The sequence below is a fragment of the Notamacropus eugenii genome, chromosome 4 (assembly GCF_028372415.1).
Source record: "Notamacropus eugenii isolate mMacEug1 chromosome 4, mMacEug1.pri_v2, whole genome shotgun sequence".
In the NCBI taxonomy this organism is placed as follows: Eukaryota; Metazoa; Chordata; class Mammalia; order Diprotodontia; family Macropodidae; genus Notamacropus; species Notamacropus eugenii.
Window position 1 is genome coordinate 410076581 of NC_092875.1, and position 19664 is coordinate 410096244.

The 19664-nt window shown below is 39.1% G+C and overlaps 1 protein-coding gene across 1 annotated transcript in view; it reads right to left on the reverse strand.

The window, feature by feature from the left end:
- ITGA1 (integrin subunit alpha 1) overlaps window positions 1-19664 on the reverse strand; it is a 210340-nt gene that overhangs the window by 136092 nt on the left and 54584 nt on the right. Inside the window, exon 2 of the mRNA XM_072605656.1 lies at window positions 3460-3580. Coding sequence (XP_072461757.1) covers window positions 3460-3580 — 121 coding nt within the window. The remainder of the gene's footprint in view (window positions 1-3459; window positions 3581-19664) is intronic.

A 19664-nucleotide genomic window follows, 5' to 3' on the forward strand; every position in this document is an offset into this window, starting at 1 on the left:
GGAGAGGGAATCTACTCAAAAATCCAGGGCAGAAAAGTTTGTGGTTGCTTCCTGACCAGAGTGTAGGCCAGGAGAGGAGTAAACTCCTCTCCCATGATTGTGCCATCTTGGAGGAACTGAGAACTTACAGGTCCCTAGAGTATACCCTCCACTTGACAAGGGACTCAAAAGTCAAGTAACTGGCTGGGAAAATGGCCAAAAAAGGGGAAAAAGTAAGACTACAGAAGGTTACTTTCTTGGTGAACAGGTATTTTCTTCCATCTTTTTGGATGAGGAAGAACAATGCATACTATCAGAAGACATAAAAGTCAAGGCTTCTGTATACAAAACTTCCAAAACAAATATGCAATGGTCTCAGGCCATAGACAAGCTCAAAAAGGATTTTGAAAATAAAGTAAGAGAAGTGGAGGAAAAAACTGGGAAGAGATATGAGAGCAATGGAAGAAAATTATGAAAAGCGAGTCAACAGCTTGCTAAAGGAGACCCAAAAAATTCTGAAGAAAATAACACCTTTAAAACTAGATTAACTCAAATGGCAAAAGAGATCCAAAAAGCCAATGAGGAGAAGAATGCTTTAAAAAGCAGAATTAGCCAAATGGAAAAGGAAGTTCAAAAGTTCACTGAAGAAAATAGTTTTTAAAAATTAGAATGGTGTAGATAGGAAGCTAACGACTTCATGAGAAACTAAGAAATTACTAAACAAAACAAAAGAATGAAAAAATAGAAGACAGTGTGAAATATCTCATTGGAAAAACAACTGATCTGGAAAATAGATCCAAGAGAGACAATTTAAAAATTATGGGACTACCTGAAAGCCATGATCAAAAAAAGAGCCTAGACATCATCTTTCATGAAATTATCAAGGAAAACTGACCTAATATTCTAGAACCAGAGGGTAAAATAAATATCGAAGGAATCCACCAATCACATTCTGAAAGATATTAGAAAAGGAAAACTCCTAGGAATATTGTAGCCAAATTCCAGAGTTCCCAGGTCAAGGAAAAAATATTGCAAGCAGCTAGAAAGAAACAATTCAAGTATTGTGGAAATACAGTCAGGATAACACAAGATCTAGCAGCTTCTACATTAAGGGATCGAAGGGCATGGAATATGATATTCCAGAAGCCAAAGGAACTAGAATTAAAACCAAGAATCACCTTCCCAGCAAAACTGATTATACTATTTCAAGGGTAAAATGGTCATTCAATGAAATAGAGGACTTTCAAGCATTCTTGATGAAAAAACCAGAACTGAATAGAAAAACTAACTTTCAAACATAAGAATCAAGAGAATCATGACAAGGTAAACAGGAAAGAGAAATCATAAGGGACTTACTGAAGTTGAACTGTTTACATTCCTACATGGAAAGATAATATTTGTAACTCTTGAAACTTTTCTCAGTTTTTGGGTAGTTGGAGGGATTATACACACACACACAGGCACACACGTACACATGCACATATATACATATATATACATACACATAGACAGAGGGCACAGGATGAGGTGAATAGGAAGGGATCATATCTAAAAAAAATAAAATTAAGGGCTGAGAGAGGAATATATTGGGAGGAAAAAGGAAGAAATGAAATGAGGTAAATGATCTCTCATAAAAGAGGCAAGAAAAAGCTTTTTCAATGGAGGGGAAAAGGGGGGAAGGGAGAGGCAAAAAGTGAAGCTTACTCTCATCACATTTGGCTTAAGGAGGGAATAACATGCACACTCAATTTGGTATGAAAATCTATCTTACCCTACAGGAAAGTAGGGGAGAAGGGGATAAGCAAGGAGTAGGGGGGTTGATAAAAGGGAGGGCAAATGGGAGTATGAGGTAATTAGAAATAAACACTTTTGAGGGGAGACAGGATCAAAAGAGAGAATAGAATAAATGGGGGAGGGGCAGGATAGGATAGAAGGAAATATAGATAGTCTTTTAAAACATGACTGTTATGGAAGTGCTTTGCATGACTACACATGTATAACTTATGCTGAACTGCTTGCTTTCTCAGTGGTGATGGGTAGGGAGGGAGGAAGGGAGAGAAGTTGGAACTCAAAGTTTTAGGAATGAATGTTGAGAATTGTTTTTGCATGCAACGGTGAAATAAGAAATACTAGTAATGGAGTATAGAAATCTATCTTGCCCTATAATAAAATGGAGAAGATGGGGATAAGGGAAGGGAGGGGTGTGATAGAAGGGAGGGCAGATTGGGGGAAGAGGTAATTGGAATGCATGGTGTTTTTGAGTGGGAGGAGGGGAGAGATGGGGAGAAAATTTGGAGCTCAAAATTTTGTGGAAATGAATGCTGAAAACTAAAAATAAATAAATAAATTTTGAGAAAAAGAGACTGTGTGATCCTGGGCAAGTAACTTAATCTCCCAGTATAAATGGGAAATCTCTAACATTATTAGCAGATATTCATCAGTAGAAAGTTTCCTCATTGAGTGTTCTTGTGATCAATGAAATCTGAGATCTAGTACAAAAATTAGCTGTTTGAAAGAATGATCTCACCTGGCCCCTCACTTTCTCATTCAAATTCAAAAATAAGAAGAACTATGGAACTCTTGAGGCCATTCACCTAATTTTTTCAATAACTTTAGCACCAGATTTAAGATTTTCTCCCTTGGCAACCCTGGTCATCATCTACGATGACTTCAGTGACCATCTGATGGTCCTCCCCCACACACATACAGAGTTCCTCTAATCCTTCAACACCACTGACCTCCTTCTGATCCCCACTTTAGCCAGACACCAACACACCAACGCTTTTAACCTCACTATCTTTCAAGATTGTACCATGGTCAAGGTCTGACACGACAATTTGACTCTGAACACAACCTCTGTTCTTCTACCTTACTTATTCTCTCATTCACACTAAACTACTGTGTACCCTTACCATGACTTTGGCCCCTTCATAGAAGGCAGCATGCTATAGTGAAGCAATATGTAAAGTTGGTGCAAATTCTAACCCCAAGGAGACCAGGGAGACCAGGGTCTGACTTTGAGTGATTTACATAGTCACTAATCACACTGCCGGGAAAAATTCAGATAGCTTTGTCAAATATGTTGTAGAGATACTATTTTAATTAACTCTGTATCTCTTCTTCATACCATTTCACACAGCACAGCAGGAACTTAATAAATGTTTGTTAAATGTTGAACTCTCCCCACAGCAGCTTAATTGCTAAACGGTTTTAGTCAGGGGCCTTTGAGGTGAAGCCAGGCTGCAACAGAAATCACTGACCACATCCTTTAAGGCCTACTGCCAGGGAATTAAAACAAAAAAACCAAGAAACTTTAAATCTATTTCTCCACAACAGCATCTATTAGAAAGTATGTTCTGCTTCCAAATGGTTTATTTCAAAACAGTCCATTTAAAAAGCAGGAGACAGTACAATTTCAGTGAATGATTTTTAAATAAATAAATAAATACAAAACCACAAAACGATAGCCCACAAACTCACCATTTGCCTTCTTCATTTTCATATTGCTGCACTGTGTATCCAAACATGTCCTCCACTGGGCCACTGAAAGTCATTGCATTTTTCACATCCACATTGAAGGATACACAGAAGTCCAAGACCACTTAAAGAAGAAATATGAAAGATTCATTGACAAAATGAGCAATGTATTCCCCTCATGTTTTGAATTAAAGATAGTGTTCTTGTGGCTGCAACGGAAAACAGTGCTTTTGTTAGAAAGGGCAATTTTGACACTTAAAATCGGAGTACTCCAAGAAAGTCAATCCACGTGAACTTGGCTTTGGCTCTCTTTTATATTAACTCAAAGTCAATGCAAAACTTTTTACTGAATACAAATGAAGGGTTCCTATCCCAAATAGAAACCATAGTAACTTGGCATCTGTACCATTCCCAGACATATAGATTTTAAAAGATATGAGAACTAGCTGGTGGAAGCTAATATGACTCCAAGACTGAAAGAATGGTAGGAGATCAGTTTTACACTGGGGACTCCTCCAACAAATTATGGCCATAAATGGAATGTAAACAGCCAGATTTTCCCATTTCAAGTACATCATATGTGGCAATATTGTCTTCCAAAGTTTCTGGCAGGAGAGAGAGCTTTCCATCTGTCTTGTAGGAGGAGATTGCTACTTGCTCCCAACCCCATGTGAACTAATGGGAGATTTCTTCACTCATGTCTGTGTCTTTCTTGTCATCAGCTTTCTCAATGGAAGAATCAGGTTATGAAGCTAGAACTTTGGCAATTAGTAAAGGTGAATAAGAATCATGATTTATCTTGGGGTTCATGACAAAGAAATTCTATGTATGCCTCATAATGAATGAGGTACTTTTGGTTCCAGAGTAATTCCCAAGATTGGCATTGTATCCAAATAGAAATAAACCTTATGTTGACTTTCAGCTCTTAACGTTCTATGCCATAATGGCAACATTTCAAAATTATGTTCTTTTTAAAGTAACTACTGCATTTTGTTTCCTCAAAAGTACTGATTAAGGAATTGGAAAGTTATATATTTTCAGAGGTTTTATCCTCCGCATTTAGCACAGTGGATTGTATGTAGTAAGCACTTAATAGATGTGGCATTGCATTGTCCCTCTGACCCTTAAATGGTGGCCCCTCCTGTCTCCCCCACATCACCCTATCTTAACCAGGTTATGGCTAAACCAACCCTGACACTTTCTTTTTTCATTTGTTAAAGATGTCTAGGGAAAAGGTTTCAGAGGCTGACTAATGCATCCAGTTTGTAACCTATGCAGCTTATGAGTTCCTTAAATGGAACTTGAAGCCAGATTATTATAATTCATTATTATAAAAAGGCAACTAAAATTTATTAAATGCTTGTGCAAGATTTTACATAATATAGAGATGTTGCTAACTAGGAAAAGGAAAGAACACATATACACTTAGCCATCCATACCCTTCACAAAGCCTGCATTGATTAATGCCAGCTAGAACATCCTTATCCTCTGTCCTTCTTATTTACATGGCTTTCATATCCCTAAAATGTTTCATGTTAAAGTTATTTTCACATTTCTTTCTCATCTCCTAGACTACCAAGGCCAAGGTCTCCCATTTCATCAGGGGCCATCCACAGTCATCCGGATCTATATCTTGCCACTGTACCCAGATGGCTCTGGAGGAGAGAGTGAGGCTGACGTCTTTGCACAGCCCTGCCTCACTGAAATTCAATGTACCTGCAAGTTATGGCATCACCTTTCTAATGTCATTAGTCCTCTTCGAGAATGAAGGATAAACAACAATCAGAAAATATTAACTGAATGAATGAATCAACAAACACACACAGAAGGATGTGTCAGTTGCAGATAAAGCATCACCACTTAGTTCTGCCTAGCCAGGGAATGTCGTACAGAGGAGGTGAGCTCAGAGTAAGGTTTGAAGGGAAAAAAGGAATGTGTATTTGGCAGGTGAGAAAAAAATGCTCTTCCAAGTATTTGGGAGTGTCTGTGTAAATATAAAGAAGAGGAAGGAAGAACTACATTTGGCAGACCATCAGGAGTTTTGCCTGGTGGGAGGTGAGGGTACAGATCAAGTGGATGGGTAGTGTAGACTCAAGGAAGCATTTCCTGTACAGTCCTCAAAAGAGATGGGGAACAGCTGCTTACCATCTTCTGTATTATAACCCTTCCTATATTGTAAGACAGTTTAAAGACACTCCTTTTTCTCTCTTTTCCAAATTAAATAAGATCAGTTCTTTTACCCTTTCCTCAGCGGTTCCAGTTCCCTTTGATCATTTTTTATTGCTGTCATCTACTCCTTCCCACACTGTTCTTAGGATGGGAAGTCCCCAAATGGGCATTAGGCTCAGATGGAGCTGAAACAGTGCTACATGTGTGGGGAAGGAACCTTTGTGGTGAGGACAAGTTTCTAGACAAATTGTGGGACTGTAGAATCACAGATTTAGAGTTTCAAGGGACCTTGGGGGTCTTCTACTTCAACACCATCATTTTACAGATGAGGACAGTGAAGCCCAGAAGGATGACTTGCTTAAGGTCACACAAATAGTGAGAGGGAGAGCCAGGGTTCAAACCCAAACTACAAATCCTACATTAATTCCCTCTTCCACTGCTCGTGTCTCAAACTCAACATTTCCAAAAGAGAACTCATCATCTTTCCTTCTATATCTGCCTCTTCTTGTCACTTTCCTATTTCCAAGGGTACCTACCATACCATTCTTCCAGTCAGCTGGTTTTGCAACTTAGGAATCATCCTTGCTATTTCACTCTCCCTCATTCCCTACATCCAATCAGTTACCAAATCTTATTTATTCTAAATACTAGACATTTTCCCCATCTGTCCCCTTGTATCTACTCATCTGCAACAACTCTAGTGCAGAGCTAATACTTATATTGTTTTATCATTTCTTTGTGACCCCATTTGGGGTTTTCTTGGGAAAAATATGGGAATGGTTTTCCACTTTCTTCAATAGCTCATTTGCAGGTGGGGAAATGGAGGCAAACAGGGCTAAATGACTTTCCCAGGGTCACACAATAAAGTGTCTGAGGCCAGATTTAAACTCAAGTCTTCCTGACTCTGGGGCCAGCACTCTATCCAACTCACTGCCCTATAGTATGCTAGGTGCTTAATGAATTCTTATAGATTAATATATATTGTCATATTATATTGAATCTCGTGTTCTGGTTTTAGTTTACTTCAGGAAATGATGTCAAAATCAGATGTATAAACACTTTAACATGTGCATACATTAAATTCATTGATTGTGGAGTCTGAAGAGAGATCTTCCTGATTCTTAGTGGTATCTCACTGGCCCTCATTTAAACAAATCCAAGAATATGTTTGGTGGGTCATTATCTACAGCTAGGTTCCTCCTGTCTAGGACTATACTTGTAAATTGAAACATGATTCTGTTCCATTGTGGTGATGGAAAACATGGCGATAGGAAGCATCAATTACCTGAAGCACTGGTCCAGCATTTGGATCTGAATTTATTAGGTCATATAATAGCAGAGTGCTTTGTCATCAACTCTGATGTAATCAGAGTTGTAAGATTTCTTCTCCTTACCCCTTCCAATTTATCAAGATGTTTTACTTACCTTCTTGCCAACCTATAATTCTTGTAATATGTGTTCTACATAGAGGCTCTCTTGAAAGATTAGGGAAACAAGTGGTGTTCACTACAGCAGGTGGAAATTGGAAATATTTTTTCCCCAAATTGAAACTATGATACACACAGTGGAACATTATATAATCGGTGTCTTGGGATTGAATTAAAACCTGTTTTATAGTTTATCCATAATGGATTCAGCTTTTACTACAGATTTTCAGTTGTCTTAGAGGCCCAGGAATATGCCTCAGTCTGGGTTATGATGTATTGTGGACAAGCCACATTACTTTATGGGGCTCAGGTGTTGTTTTTTTTTTTTAAGTGAGAACTTTCCTTTCACTGCAGCTACTTTTATAGCAAGCAAGAGACAAGAGAAACTGGGACAGTGGTAGGGTTTGAGAAATTGGGGGTGGCAGGAACAGAAAAATAAATTGGAATTAAGTAGGGAATAGATATGAAGTGGAAAGAGAAGAGGACAATAAGGATAAAGTATTAACTGTCAAGGATTTCATGCTCATTTCAAGCTAAGGATTTCACAAAGAATAGATTATGAATCACCACTTATTTAGAGAAAGGTCTAAATATTTTGAAAAAAGGGAAGTCTCCATTTATTAGAACAAAAGCATTTTACTTCTTCTGGCTGTCTCTCCTTCAAGCTCCTAGCACTTTCTCAGAGCTGTGTAAGAAGAGAATTGGTGACTTTCACCATTTAGATTTTTCTTGTCAAAGATGATGTCACTTTTCATAAAGATATCCTCTTTCATCAGTACATTCAGGAAAGCCAATTTAATAAATGCTTCCATTTTTGAGTATTTCTACAAGGTGTAAGCCACAATAAGACTTTTGGAACACTGTATTATAGTGCTGGGTTCATTTCAGCGTGGGAAAGGACTCTCAACCTCAACCTGCTCTGGGAACCATTAAGGTTCTTCTTTTAACACTAATCTTTTTGGAGGCTTTCCAGACATAATACACATTATCCTAGTTTGTGAGACACCCACACATTGAGGAAAGTATAGAACAATAGAGGGGTTTCCTATAATGTATGGTTTGGCTTGTAAAGCTCACTCATTCATCCCCATACCCCCACATACATAGAGATACACACAGATACATATACAATACATTTATGTGTATGCATGAGTATACATATACAGACACACACAGGCACACACACACACACTGCTGGGCACACACACACACACTGCTGGGCACCCAATGGATAGAGTGCTGGGCCTGGAGTCAGGAAAAATCATCTTTTTGAGTTCAAATCCTGTCTCAGACACTTACTAGCTGTGTGACCCTGGGCAAATCACTTAACCCTGTTTGCCTCTGTTTCCTCATCTGCAAAATGAGCCTGAAAAGGAAATAGCAAACCACTCCAATATCTTTGCCAAGAAATTCTCAAACTCAGTTACAAAGAATCACACACAACTGAAAACTGGACAACAAAAATATACACAAACATATATCTGAATAAACACACATACATATATATATATGCATACACACATACATGCTACCAGATTGCTAACATAAAGGTCTGTGTTTCCCATTCTTTAAAACAACAATAACTATTTTGCTATCTTGTGATCCTTTTAAACATTTTTTTCTCTGTAAGTTTGCTCTTCTGCAGTGTTTATTTGACTTTTCAGTATCTTAGTATCTACAGACATCTGTTCTTTTCCCATATCCTCCCACCACAAATAAATGCCTGCTCTCACACTTCCCTCAGAATATTCATACTCTCAAATCCTCCAGTTCTTGAATTTAATTTGCAAAGTATTTTCTTCCCCCAGCATCTTCTGGATGTATGTATCACAGACATTTAAACAAAGATGGAACAACAGGAGTCCCTTGCTCCCACTGTGGGAATTGCTGACCCAGTATTTGTGAAAACAGCATGCAAACAGAACTGTGCTACACAGCTGCCCTGGCATATCCTGACTCATTAGGTTATGTGAATGTTCAGTTTGGAATTCTTCATTCTTAAAGGCATAGTCAGCATTAAACTCAAATTGAGTCACCAGTCTATTCAGTATTTACCAGAAAGTTAGGCAGCTGAAGTCTTTGTATACCTAGAAGCTTTTCAAAGTCTATGTTATAACATACCATCTTGAACATATTGCTTTTCTGTCTAAAACCTTCAGTGGATTCCCAATAATCTGCAGAATAAAATAGAAACCTATGATCTTATTGAAACTTTAAGATCTTTACAATTTAATTTCAACCCAGTTTCTGGTTGCTGATCCTGATTTTATTCTGCCTTCTCTCCACCATGCATTCAAACATGAGATCACTGAAAGTGATCTCTCCTCCTTAAATTTCCCTAATTTACTTTACCTGGAATTCTCCTGGTCTCTATCACAATCTACCTTGAATTATTAATTAAATGTGCATGTGTCACATCCCTTTTAGTGGACTGGAAGCTCCTGGAGGTTAGGAATTGTCTTGTTTTTTCAATTCAGTTCAGCATATTTATTAAGAGACTACTATGTCTTTAGCACCTGGCATGGTGCTTTGCTCATCAAAGTTTGTTACACAGAATTGGATTACCAGGAGAGTAAAGGTCCAACAGGTAGTTGCAAAGCTATTTCACAAGTGCATTGATTATAGTCAGAACAAGTTAATATCTATAAATGGAGAGAAAAAATGGATGGAATATCTGAGAGTTTTTTGGTCATTTTTATTTTTTTCCTCCAAATTTATTTAGTTTTTTTTAGTTTTCAGCAATCACTTCCATAAGTTTTAAATTTTCTCCCCCTCTCTCCCTTCTCCCTCCCCAAGATGGCATGCGATTTTATATGGGCTCTACACACGCATTCTTATTAAACATATTTTCACATTAGTTGTGTTGCATAGAAGAATTAAAACAAATGGGAGAAAGCATGGGAGTAAAACTAAATAAAACCAAACATAACAAGTGAGAAAATAGTCTGCTTCATTCTGTGTTCCGATTCCATAGTTCTTTCTCTGGATGTGGATGGCATTTTGCATCATGAATTTGTCTGAGAGTTTTTGATGACAATTCTTGGAAGCAGGAAGGGGAATGGAAAGCAAAAAGAGTTGGAGTTCTCATCCTACCTTTTCCTTTTTTTGTTGGGGTTCAGACTCTGGGAACTTCCTTGAGCTCCCCTAGAATCCCCTCACTTAACCTGGTTTTTCATGCTCAAATTGAGCTCCCCTTGTATCTCTCCACAGAACCTGGCTTTTCATACCCAAATCTATGACCATTGTCTGTTATCTCTGGATTGCCCCACATGCTTCCCACCTAGGTGCCCCCTAGTCAGTCTCGTGATAGCCTCCAGGTGTTTCCAGCCTTAGACCCTCCTTGGATTCCCTCCTTAGACTTTTCCTCAAGACCTTTCCTAAATCCCTCTTCCCATCGCCCTGGACTACCACACCACCCCCCAGATCCCTCCTATATTCTTTTCTGTATTTAAGTTCCATCTTGCCTCCATGAAGGCGCTCAGATTCAATCCAGCTCAGACTCTGTCTAGCTGAGATTCTATCTGGCCTGCTTGTGAACACAAGCATCACAAATGCTTAGGCTCCTTAAGAGGCAACCCAATTTGGCGAATCTTTAATAAACTTTGTTTTCTTTGGCTTTAAGAAGGCTTGAGTTGAATTCATTCGAGCACAACCCGGACTGTCGGTATTTTGGGGTCCCCCATCACCCCTCCACCTCTTCACTTTCATGCCTTTGCTTTTGTGGTTCTGCAAACCTGATTATCTAGGGTCGCTAGGTAGCTCAGAAGATAGAGCACTGGACTTGGATCAGGAAAGACTCATCCTCGTGAGTTCAAAGCAGCCTAAGATACTTACTAGCTGTGTGTCCCTGGACAATTCACTAAACCATTGCTCAGTTTCTTCCTCTGTTAAAACAAAACAAAACTGGAGAAGGATATGGCAAACCATGCTCTGGCATGTTTGCTAAGAAAATCCCAAATGGACTTATGAAGAGTCGAATTGTGTTTGTCCTTCGCTCTCGAAGAGGACCATGACATTAAGATGATGACATGACCTGCAGTTAACTTTGATTTGAGTGAGGGAGGGCTGTGCAAAGGTCACCAACCTCACTTTCTTCTTCTGAGTCATCTGGATCCAGTGACCTGATATCCATCAGGACGACTGGAAATGGCCCAAAATGCAAGGTGAGACCTTTTAGGTTAAGGGCTTATCACCATCTCACTTTGAGTGAGATACACCCATTCATTGAATAGGTTTCTTTAAGTTACTCAAGGGATGGCCCCTTTAATAATTAAAAAAAAATCAAACTGGGAGGGGAAGACCCTCAGGTTTCCTGGGTAAAAGAGAAACAATTTGGTAATTTCATTCACTCTGTGCTAGGTGGGTGCGGACTTATTGTCCAGCCTAGGAGCTCCAGAGCGAATTGGGCTTAAGGTTGGATCTCTGAGCAAGAAGTGTAACCTGTAAACCCACAGGAAAAAAGGCAGCAGAGTCAGACATAAAGGACCCAACAACAAAAAATACACGATTGGCCGCCTCGTTCCATCTCTGACTGGTGCCTTCTCCCCCTCCCCATGTACGTACTTTATCACAACCTAACTCAGCTTCAGCTGTTTAAACAAAGTATTCCCTGATCTTTGCACCCACACTTTCCCCATCCCCATCCACAAGATCTCTCACTTTCTCTTCTTGGATTTTTCAGTCCATTTTGTTCAGACTTCTCCGCACTTTTGATATTATGAAACAATGATCATTATTAACATACATCTCTTATCACCCAACCACACTGTAGGCTCCTTCAGAGAAATATCTCTGTATCATTATTATCTTTGTTTCCCCCTGCCTAACAGGCCCCAGCATAGAGCTATACTTAGGGATGGTTAAGTTTGCAAATGTTCCGTAGTTGTGGAGGTGAGGCCAGGACTTGCCACTTCTCTGCTAGGACTTCCAAGTTGTCCTGCACCTTACCCCAGGGCTCATGGAAACTAAAATGCCCTGCAATGAGTAAGAATAACCTGAGATGCTTCCTTTTTCCCTTCCCTAGCTTGAAGGCTTGTTGTGTTTGGCTAACAATAAAAATGAGGCACCTAGCGGCACAGGAAATTGTAAACTTTCCTAGGGGCAGCAGATATTTATTTATTTTTTATCCTTCACACAGTGTTCTGCATATAGTAATGATAATAATAACAAGTGACATTTGTGGATCACTTTAAAGTGTGCAAAGATCTTTACACACATTATCTAGTTATCACAGGTATTATTGTCCCCATTTTATAGATGGGGACTATTCTAGTGTCACGAGGAATTTGCCCATGGTCACAGAGCTAGAAACAATTTGAAGAAGGATTTGAATCCAGGTCTTCCTGTTTCCAAATCCAGCACTCTAACTACTGCATTACACCAGCTTCTGATGAGTAATTAATAAACATTTATTGACTGAATGAGTGAACAGTGAAAAGCACACTGAACTTGAAGTCAAAGAGTACGGTTCAGATTTCTCTTTTCTGTGTGCTCTTGGAGAGGTTAGAACACTGAAGTATAATAGATTTTGAGGTGGAAAGAACCTGAGAGGACATCTGCCCCAACCTCTTCATTTTACAGATGTGGAAGCTGATGCAGAAAGAGCTCAAGTGACATAGCCAAGGCCATACAGGTTAGTAAACAGCAGAATCTGGATTTGAATTTAGGTCTTCTAATTCCAGAGTTTTTTCTCTTCTCATTCCATACCTGATATATACAATGAGATAATAGTACATAAAATACCTACTTCAAAGTGTTTCATGAGCATTATATAAGATCATGTATTTAAAGTACTTTGTAAACTGTAATATACCATGTCAAAATAAGTGGTTATTAGAAAGCTATTAGTAAAAGGTATAAGAGGAAAAATATAACTCGATATTATGGAAAAGAGAAAAGGTAATCAGAGATAATAATCTTTTATTTTATTTATTTGAACATATATAGTAATATATTAGTACATCTAATTTATTTAACCTATGCAAATTTTAAGTAACATATGCTTTAAAGACTGAAGCTTCTAAATTCTTGTAATTACTGATACTAGAATGTCTCATATTATTCCACAGAATACTATACTGGGTGAAAACTTGTTAATATGAAAACATATCAAACAAATAACTTAAGGAGTTGTTACTTATTCAGTTTATGGAAATGTCAACTGCAGTATTACATGAAAGAGCAAGTTTCTCTAGATGTTTAATACTATCATTATCATTACTATTGTATCCCACATAAAGTGGTTTATCATTACAAAGTTCTTTACAAACATTTCCTGATTTCCTGCTTACCACAACCTTGGGGTTGTTTCTGTCCATCACGTAATTCACAGGAACACATCAGTTACATAAGTGAAGTATGCCTGCACATATTGTTATTTTGTCCAATTCCTCAACACCTCAAAATATTGCATAGGTGTGGCTATTCTTTCTTCTTGATGCAGATCATGACCCCTCCACGCCTTAACTGCCAGTCTCCATGAATTGCTGTGGTCAAAAAAATGTATCATCTAGTGCCAAACTTCTTGTGATGGCCTGGCCTTCTACTCAAAACCTAACCAGTTTAGTAGCATTTGCCAGAGTGCCTGCTCACATAGCCTTCATGAAGCCAAGGTTACATCCACCCTGTGATGAGGCATTTGAGTAGAGGACAAAAACAAATTTAACTCATGTTGAGTTTTCTTTTCCATTTGCCTCATTTTTCAGAAAGAGAATGCAGAGTGCATAGGTTAGTAGCATCTGTTTTTCAGTGGAATGAAATCATGCAAATAGCCTCTGGCTCACCACACAAGCAATTCATCATTTACTTTAAAGAATTTAGTGCTTCATGAAGCTAACTGGCAAAGTCAAATATTGTATAGGCTTAGAAGAAATGCCAGGCTACTTAGAAAACTGAACAAATAAAATAATCCATCTTAAAAACAAATCCTCATACCCCAGAGTTACCTAATTCTGTCAGCTAGCTTTTTCTAAGCAATTCTAAATTCAAAATATTAAAAGCTGTCTTCATTGTTTCTCCCATAATTCCAGTAGATAAATTTTTCTGGATGACTTTGTATTGCCCTTAATAACATACTACTATTTAAACCAACACTTGATGGGGTATCATTTTTCTTCCTTCTTTAGCCTTTAGCCACTCACTGAAGCTATTTTCCATTGTCTCATTTACAACTAAACATTTTCCTCATTCCACTTCCACAGCTTTTTAAGGTATCTTTCTTCATCTCGAAATCACCTAATTTATCCAAGGGAAATTATTTGAATAGGTCAAGGAAATGCAATTTGGTAGGCATATGAAATGATCTCTTCAATAAATTAGAATTTTAACATCATTGTAGTTTATTTTCCATGGGGGTGGGGTGGGGAAGGGGTTGAAACCATAAGAAAGAAAGAAAGGAAGAAAGAAAGAGAGATAAAGAAAGAAAGAAAGGAAGGAAGGAAGGAAGGAAGGAAGGAAGGAAGGAAGGAAGGAAGAAAGAAAGAAAGAAAGAAAGAAAGAAAGAAAGAAAGAAAGAAAGAAAGAAAGAAAGAAAGAAAGAAAGAAAGGAAGGAAGGAAGGAAGGAAGGAAGGAAGGAAGAAAGGGAAGCAAAAGGGAGACAGAAAATAAATAGAGGAGAGACACAGATAAAAAGAGACACAGAAACAGAGAAAAACAGAGAGAGAGAAAAAGAGAGAGAGACAGACAGACAGACAGACAGACAGAGACACAGAGAGAGACAGAGAAAGAGAGAAGAGAGCCAGAGAGAGAGAGAGAGACAGAAAGAGAGAGAGAACAATCTTTGTAGTATGGAATGTTGTTGAAATAACCTAGAAAACAAGTATCACAAAGATTACTTTTTTAAGGGAAAAATTTAATTCAGTGGACTTCCTGCACCATTTGAAAAAGTCTAAATTTGGTTTGTTTTTTCTGTTGTTGTCATGGCTAAGACCATGAATATCTTTTCACACTCAGAACATTAATTGAACAGTCACATCTTTGGAACTGGAGTTCATGATTTTTAGTTATCATCATGATCTTTTAAATTCTTTCCACTTATCTTGAGCATCTTAGAGTTGGAGTAAATACAATTGTTGTAGTCAGTGTCTACTAGTACTAACGGGTTTGAATTTTCCTTAAAAGGAAGTACTCTGCTACTTAGAGTTATAATGCTAGCCATAAATATGTAGGCTGTATATACCCAAAAGGATTTCTAAAGAGATGCAGTGGTGCTATCTCCATCGTTTTTACTTCATAATTACAAAAGGCAATGTTCATTTGACAAATTTGTGTGGAGCAATGATGATTTTCTGGGTATTTTAGGCGATATACATTTGTCCTTAAAGGCTTACAACTTAACAGAGGAGTTAAAAAAAATAAAAAAAACCTAACAACAATGACAAAAAAACCCACATACCAATCATTGTCAAACAGGTAGAATGTGAGGACTTGAAGAAGAAAGACACAGAAAAAGAACAGTGGAAGTTAGAAGGACAGAAGATACAGTGGAATAGGAGGGGGAAGAGGGAAAAACTTCATGGAAGAGGTGATATCTAAACTGGGTGACTGATGATGATGATAGCTGGCATTATTGGGGAAAGGCTGGGGTTGGAGATAAAGATTTGAAAATTGTTCCTATAGATGCAGTGGTTAAAAAATGTAAGAATGGATAAGACTGCAGGGAGGGAGAAAGAGTCGAGAGAGAGACAGAGAGAGAGAGAGAGAGAGAGAGACAGACAGACAGACAGACAGACAGACAGACACAGACAGACAGACAGACAGAAAGAAAGGCAAAGAGAAAGTTAATCAAAGACAATTAAAAGATTTAGCTTTCCTATTCCACTTAGTCTTTTAACAGAAATTATTTACTGGTTATATTTATAGGTGAGTCCAAATAATAAAAAAAGATTGAACTTTTAAATAATGAAATTCATGATTATTTTAACTTTTGCCTTACAAGCCCGGCATTACAATTTCCTTTCTCAAACATGTGTATATGTTTCTGTAGTTTCTGAAACCTAAAAAAATGAAACACAAACGAATCCATTGTCTCACTCAGTGTGGACAACAAATCCTAATATTTTCAAAAATAATAGGTGATAATTTCCCAATTATCATACTACAGGTTTTTAATGATCTTACAATGTCCTTGAGGTTATAAGATCATCAGACCTGGAAAAGAGCTCAAAGGTCATTGAGTCCAAGCTTCTCATTTTATAAATGAGAGAAGTAAGCCTCTGAGAGGGGAGGTAACCTGTCCAAGGTCACAGGTCATAAGAGGCAGAGGGGGGTTGGAGCTCAGGTACTAGGACTCCAAATCCAACACTCTTCTTTTGGATTGTTCTTTTTTCAACTTCTTAAAGAAATCAAGTCCCGGGGGCGGAGCCAAGATGGCGGAGTAGAAAGACGCACATACACATAGCTCTGAACCCACAACCCATAGAATGGCTACAGGGAAGTAACTCACGGCGAATTCCGCACCCAGAGGCCACGGAACATTGGAGCGAGGGAGATTTCTGTTCCAGAGAGACCTGCAAACCTCTCGCGGGGGGTCCTTCGCGCTGCGGACTGGGCGCCGGGACTGGGAGCTGAGTGCAGCCCTGCCGCGGCCGCGGCACCGAGAGGAAAAGATCCGAGCAGGCTTCACAGACAGGATCTCCAGCGGCCACGCGGGTCCCTCCACCCACAGAGGGATCTGCAAACCTCTCGCAAAAGGTCCGTCGCGCTGCAGACACAAAGCCCAGCCCAGACCTGCTGCGGCCACGGCTGCGGCACCGAGAGAAACAGATCCGAGCAGGCTTCAGGGACGGGATCTCCAGCGGCCGCACAAGTCCCTCCACCCACAGGTGACAGGGGTGGGTGAGAGAGTCTCTTTGGCGGGTCGAGAGGGGAGTGGGGTGCCCCCATAATTCAGGCCCCCCCCGGGAGGTAGAAGCTGGGAGGCGGCTGCGGACAGGGGCTCCCCAAGCAGACGGGAGCTTGAATCCATTGCGGAAGGTCTGCGCATAAACCCCCTGAGGGAACTGAGCCTGAGAGGTGGCCCTGCCCCGATCTCAGCACCAGATCATAATCTCATACTGAATAACAGCCCTGCCCCCGCCAAAAGCCCTGAGGCTGGAAGCAGCATTTGAATCTCAGACCACAAACACGGGCTGGGAGGATCAGGAGGTGAGGTGGGTGTGAGGAAAATATTCAGAGGTCAAGTCACTGGCTGGGAAAATGCCCAGAAAAGGGAAAAGAAATAAGACTATAGAAGGTTACTTTCTTGGCGAACAGGCATTTCCTCCCTTCCTTTCTGATGAGGAAGAACAATGCTTACCATCAGGCAAAGACACAGAAATCAAGGCTTCTGTGTCCCAGCCCACCCAATGGGCTCAGGCCATGGAAGAGCTCAAAAAGAATTTTGAAAATCAAGTTAGAGAGGTGGAGGAAAAGCTGGGAAGAGAAATGAGAGACATGAAGTCAAAGCATGAACAGCAGATCAGCTCCCTGCTAAGGGAGACCCAAAAAAATGTTGAAGAAATTAACACCTTGAAAACTAGCCTAACTCAATTGGCAAAAGAGGTTCAAAAAGCCAATGAGGAGAAGAATGCTTTCAAAAGCAGAATTAGCCAAATGGAAAAGGAGATTCAAAAGCTCACTGAAGAAAATAGTTCTTTCAAAATTAGAATGGCACAGATGGAGGCTAATGACTTTATGCAAAACCAAGAAATCACAGAACAAAGAGAGAAGAATGGAAAAATGGAAGATAATGTGAAATATCTCATTGGAAAAACAACAGACCTGGAAAATAGATCCAGGAGAGACAATTTAAAAATTATGGGACTACCTGAAAGCCATGATCAAAAGAAGAGCCTAGACATCATCTTTCATGAAATTATCAAGGAAAACTGCCCTGAGATTCTAGAACCAGAGGGCAAAATAAATATTCAAGGAATCCACAGAACACCGCCTGAAAGAGATCCAAAAAGAGAAACTCCTAGGAACATTGTGGCCAAATTCCAGAGTTCCCAGGTCAAGGAGAAAATACTGCAGGCAGCTAGAAAGAAACAATTCAAGTATTGTGGAAATACAATCAGGATAACACAAGATCTAGCAGCCTCTACATTAAGGGATCGAAGGGCATGGAACAGTATATTCCAGAAGTCAAAGGAACTAGGACTAAAACCAAGAATCACCTACCCAGCAAAACTGACTATAATACTTCAGGGGAAAAAATGGTCTTTCAATGAAATAGAGGATTTTCAAGTATTCTTGATGAAAAGACCAGAGCTGAAAAGAAAATTTGACTTTCAAACACAAGAATGAAGAGAACCATGAAAAGGTGAACAGCAAAGTGAGGTCATAAGGGACTTACTAAAGCTGAACTGTTTACATTCCTACATGGAAAGACAATATTTGTAACTCTTGAAACATTTCAGTATCTGGGTACTGGGTGGGATTACACATGCACACACGCTCACATACACAGAGACAGAGTGCACAGAGTGAATTGAATAGGATGGGATCATATCTTTAAAACAAAATGAAATCAAGCAGTGAGAGAGAAATATATTGGGAAGAGAAAGGGAGAAATTGAATGGGGCAAATTATCTCTCATAAAAGAGGCAATCAAAAGACTCATTAGTGGAGGGATAAAGAGGGGAGGTGAGAGAAAAACATGAAGTCTACTCTCATCACATTCCACTAAAGAAAAGAATAAAGTGCACACTCATTTTGGTAGGAAAACCTATCTCACAATACAGGAAAGTGGGGGATAAGGGGACAAGCAGGGTGGGGGGGATGATAGAAGGGAGGGCATGAGGAGGAGAGTGAAATTCGAGGTCGACACTCATGGGGAGGGATAGGATCAAAAGAGAATAGAAGTAATGGGGGACAGGATAGGTTGGAGGGAAATATAGTTAGTCCTATACAGCACAACTATTATGGAAGTCATTTGCAAAACTACACAGATTTGGCCTATATTGAATTGCTTGCCTTCCAAAGGGAAGGGGTGGAGAGGGAGGGAGGTAAAGAAGGTGGAACTCAAAGTGTTAGGATCAACTGTCGAGTAATGTTCTTGCCACTAGGAAATAAGAAAAACAGGTAAAGGGGTATAGAAAGCTATCTGCCCCTACAGGACAAAAGAGAAGATGGAGACAAGGGCAGAGAGGGATGATAGAAGAGAGAGCAGATTGGTCATAGGGGCAATTAGAATGCTTGGTGTTTGGGGGGGGAGGGGATAAAAGGGGAGAAAATTTGTAACCCAAAATTTTGTGAAAATGAATGTTAAAAGTTAAATAAATAAATTTAATAAAAAAAAAAAAAAAAAGAAATCAAGTCCCTTTCAAATCTGTTATACCTTTTTGATGGATGTGGAAGGGAGTTATAAATAAAGCAAATGTGACTTTGGCTTTTACCATATTTTAAATATTTTTTAAATATTTAAATTTCTAGCCAAAGTGAAGTTCAAAGTTGGAAATACCATGAATATGCAGCACAAATTTATTAATTTCTGCTAGGCAAGACAAGATTTAAGTACCAGCTAACAAAACTACAATTTAAAACTTTGCACAATGAGGGTCCTCTAAATAAGTCAGGGATAAGTCTTGCCTGAGCTTAGTGTCTCAGCATGGGTTAATACACTTTTCAGGCTT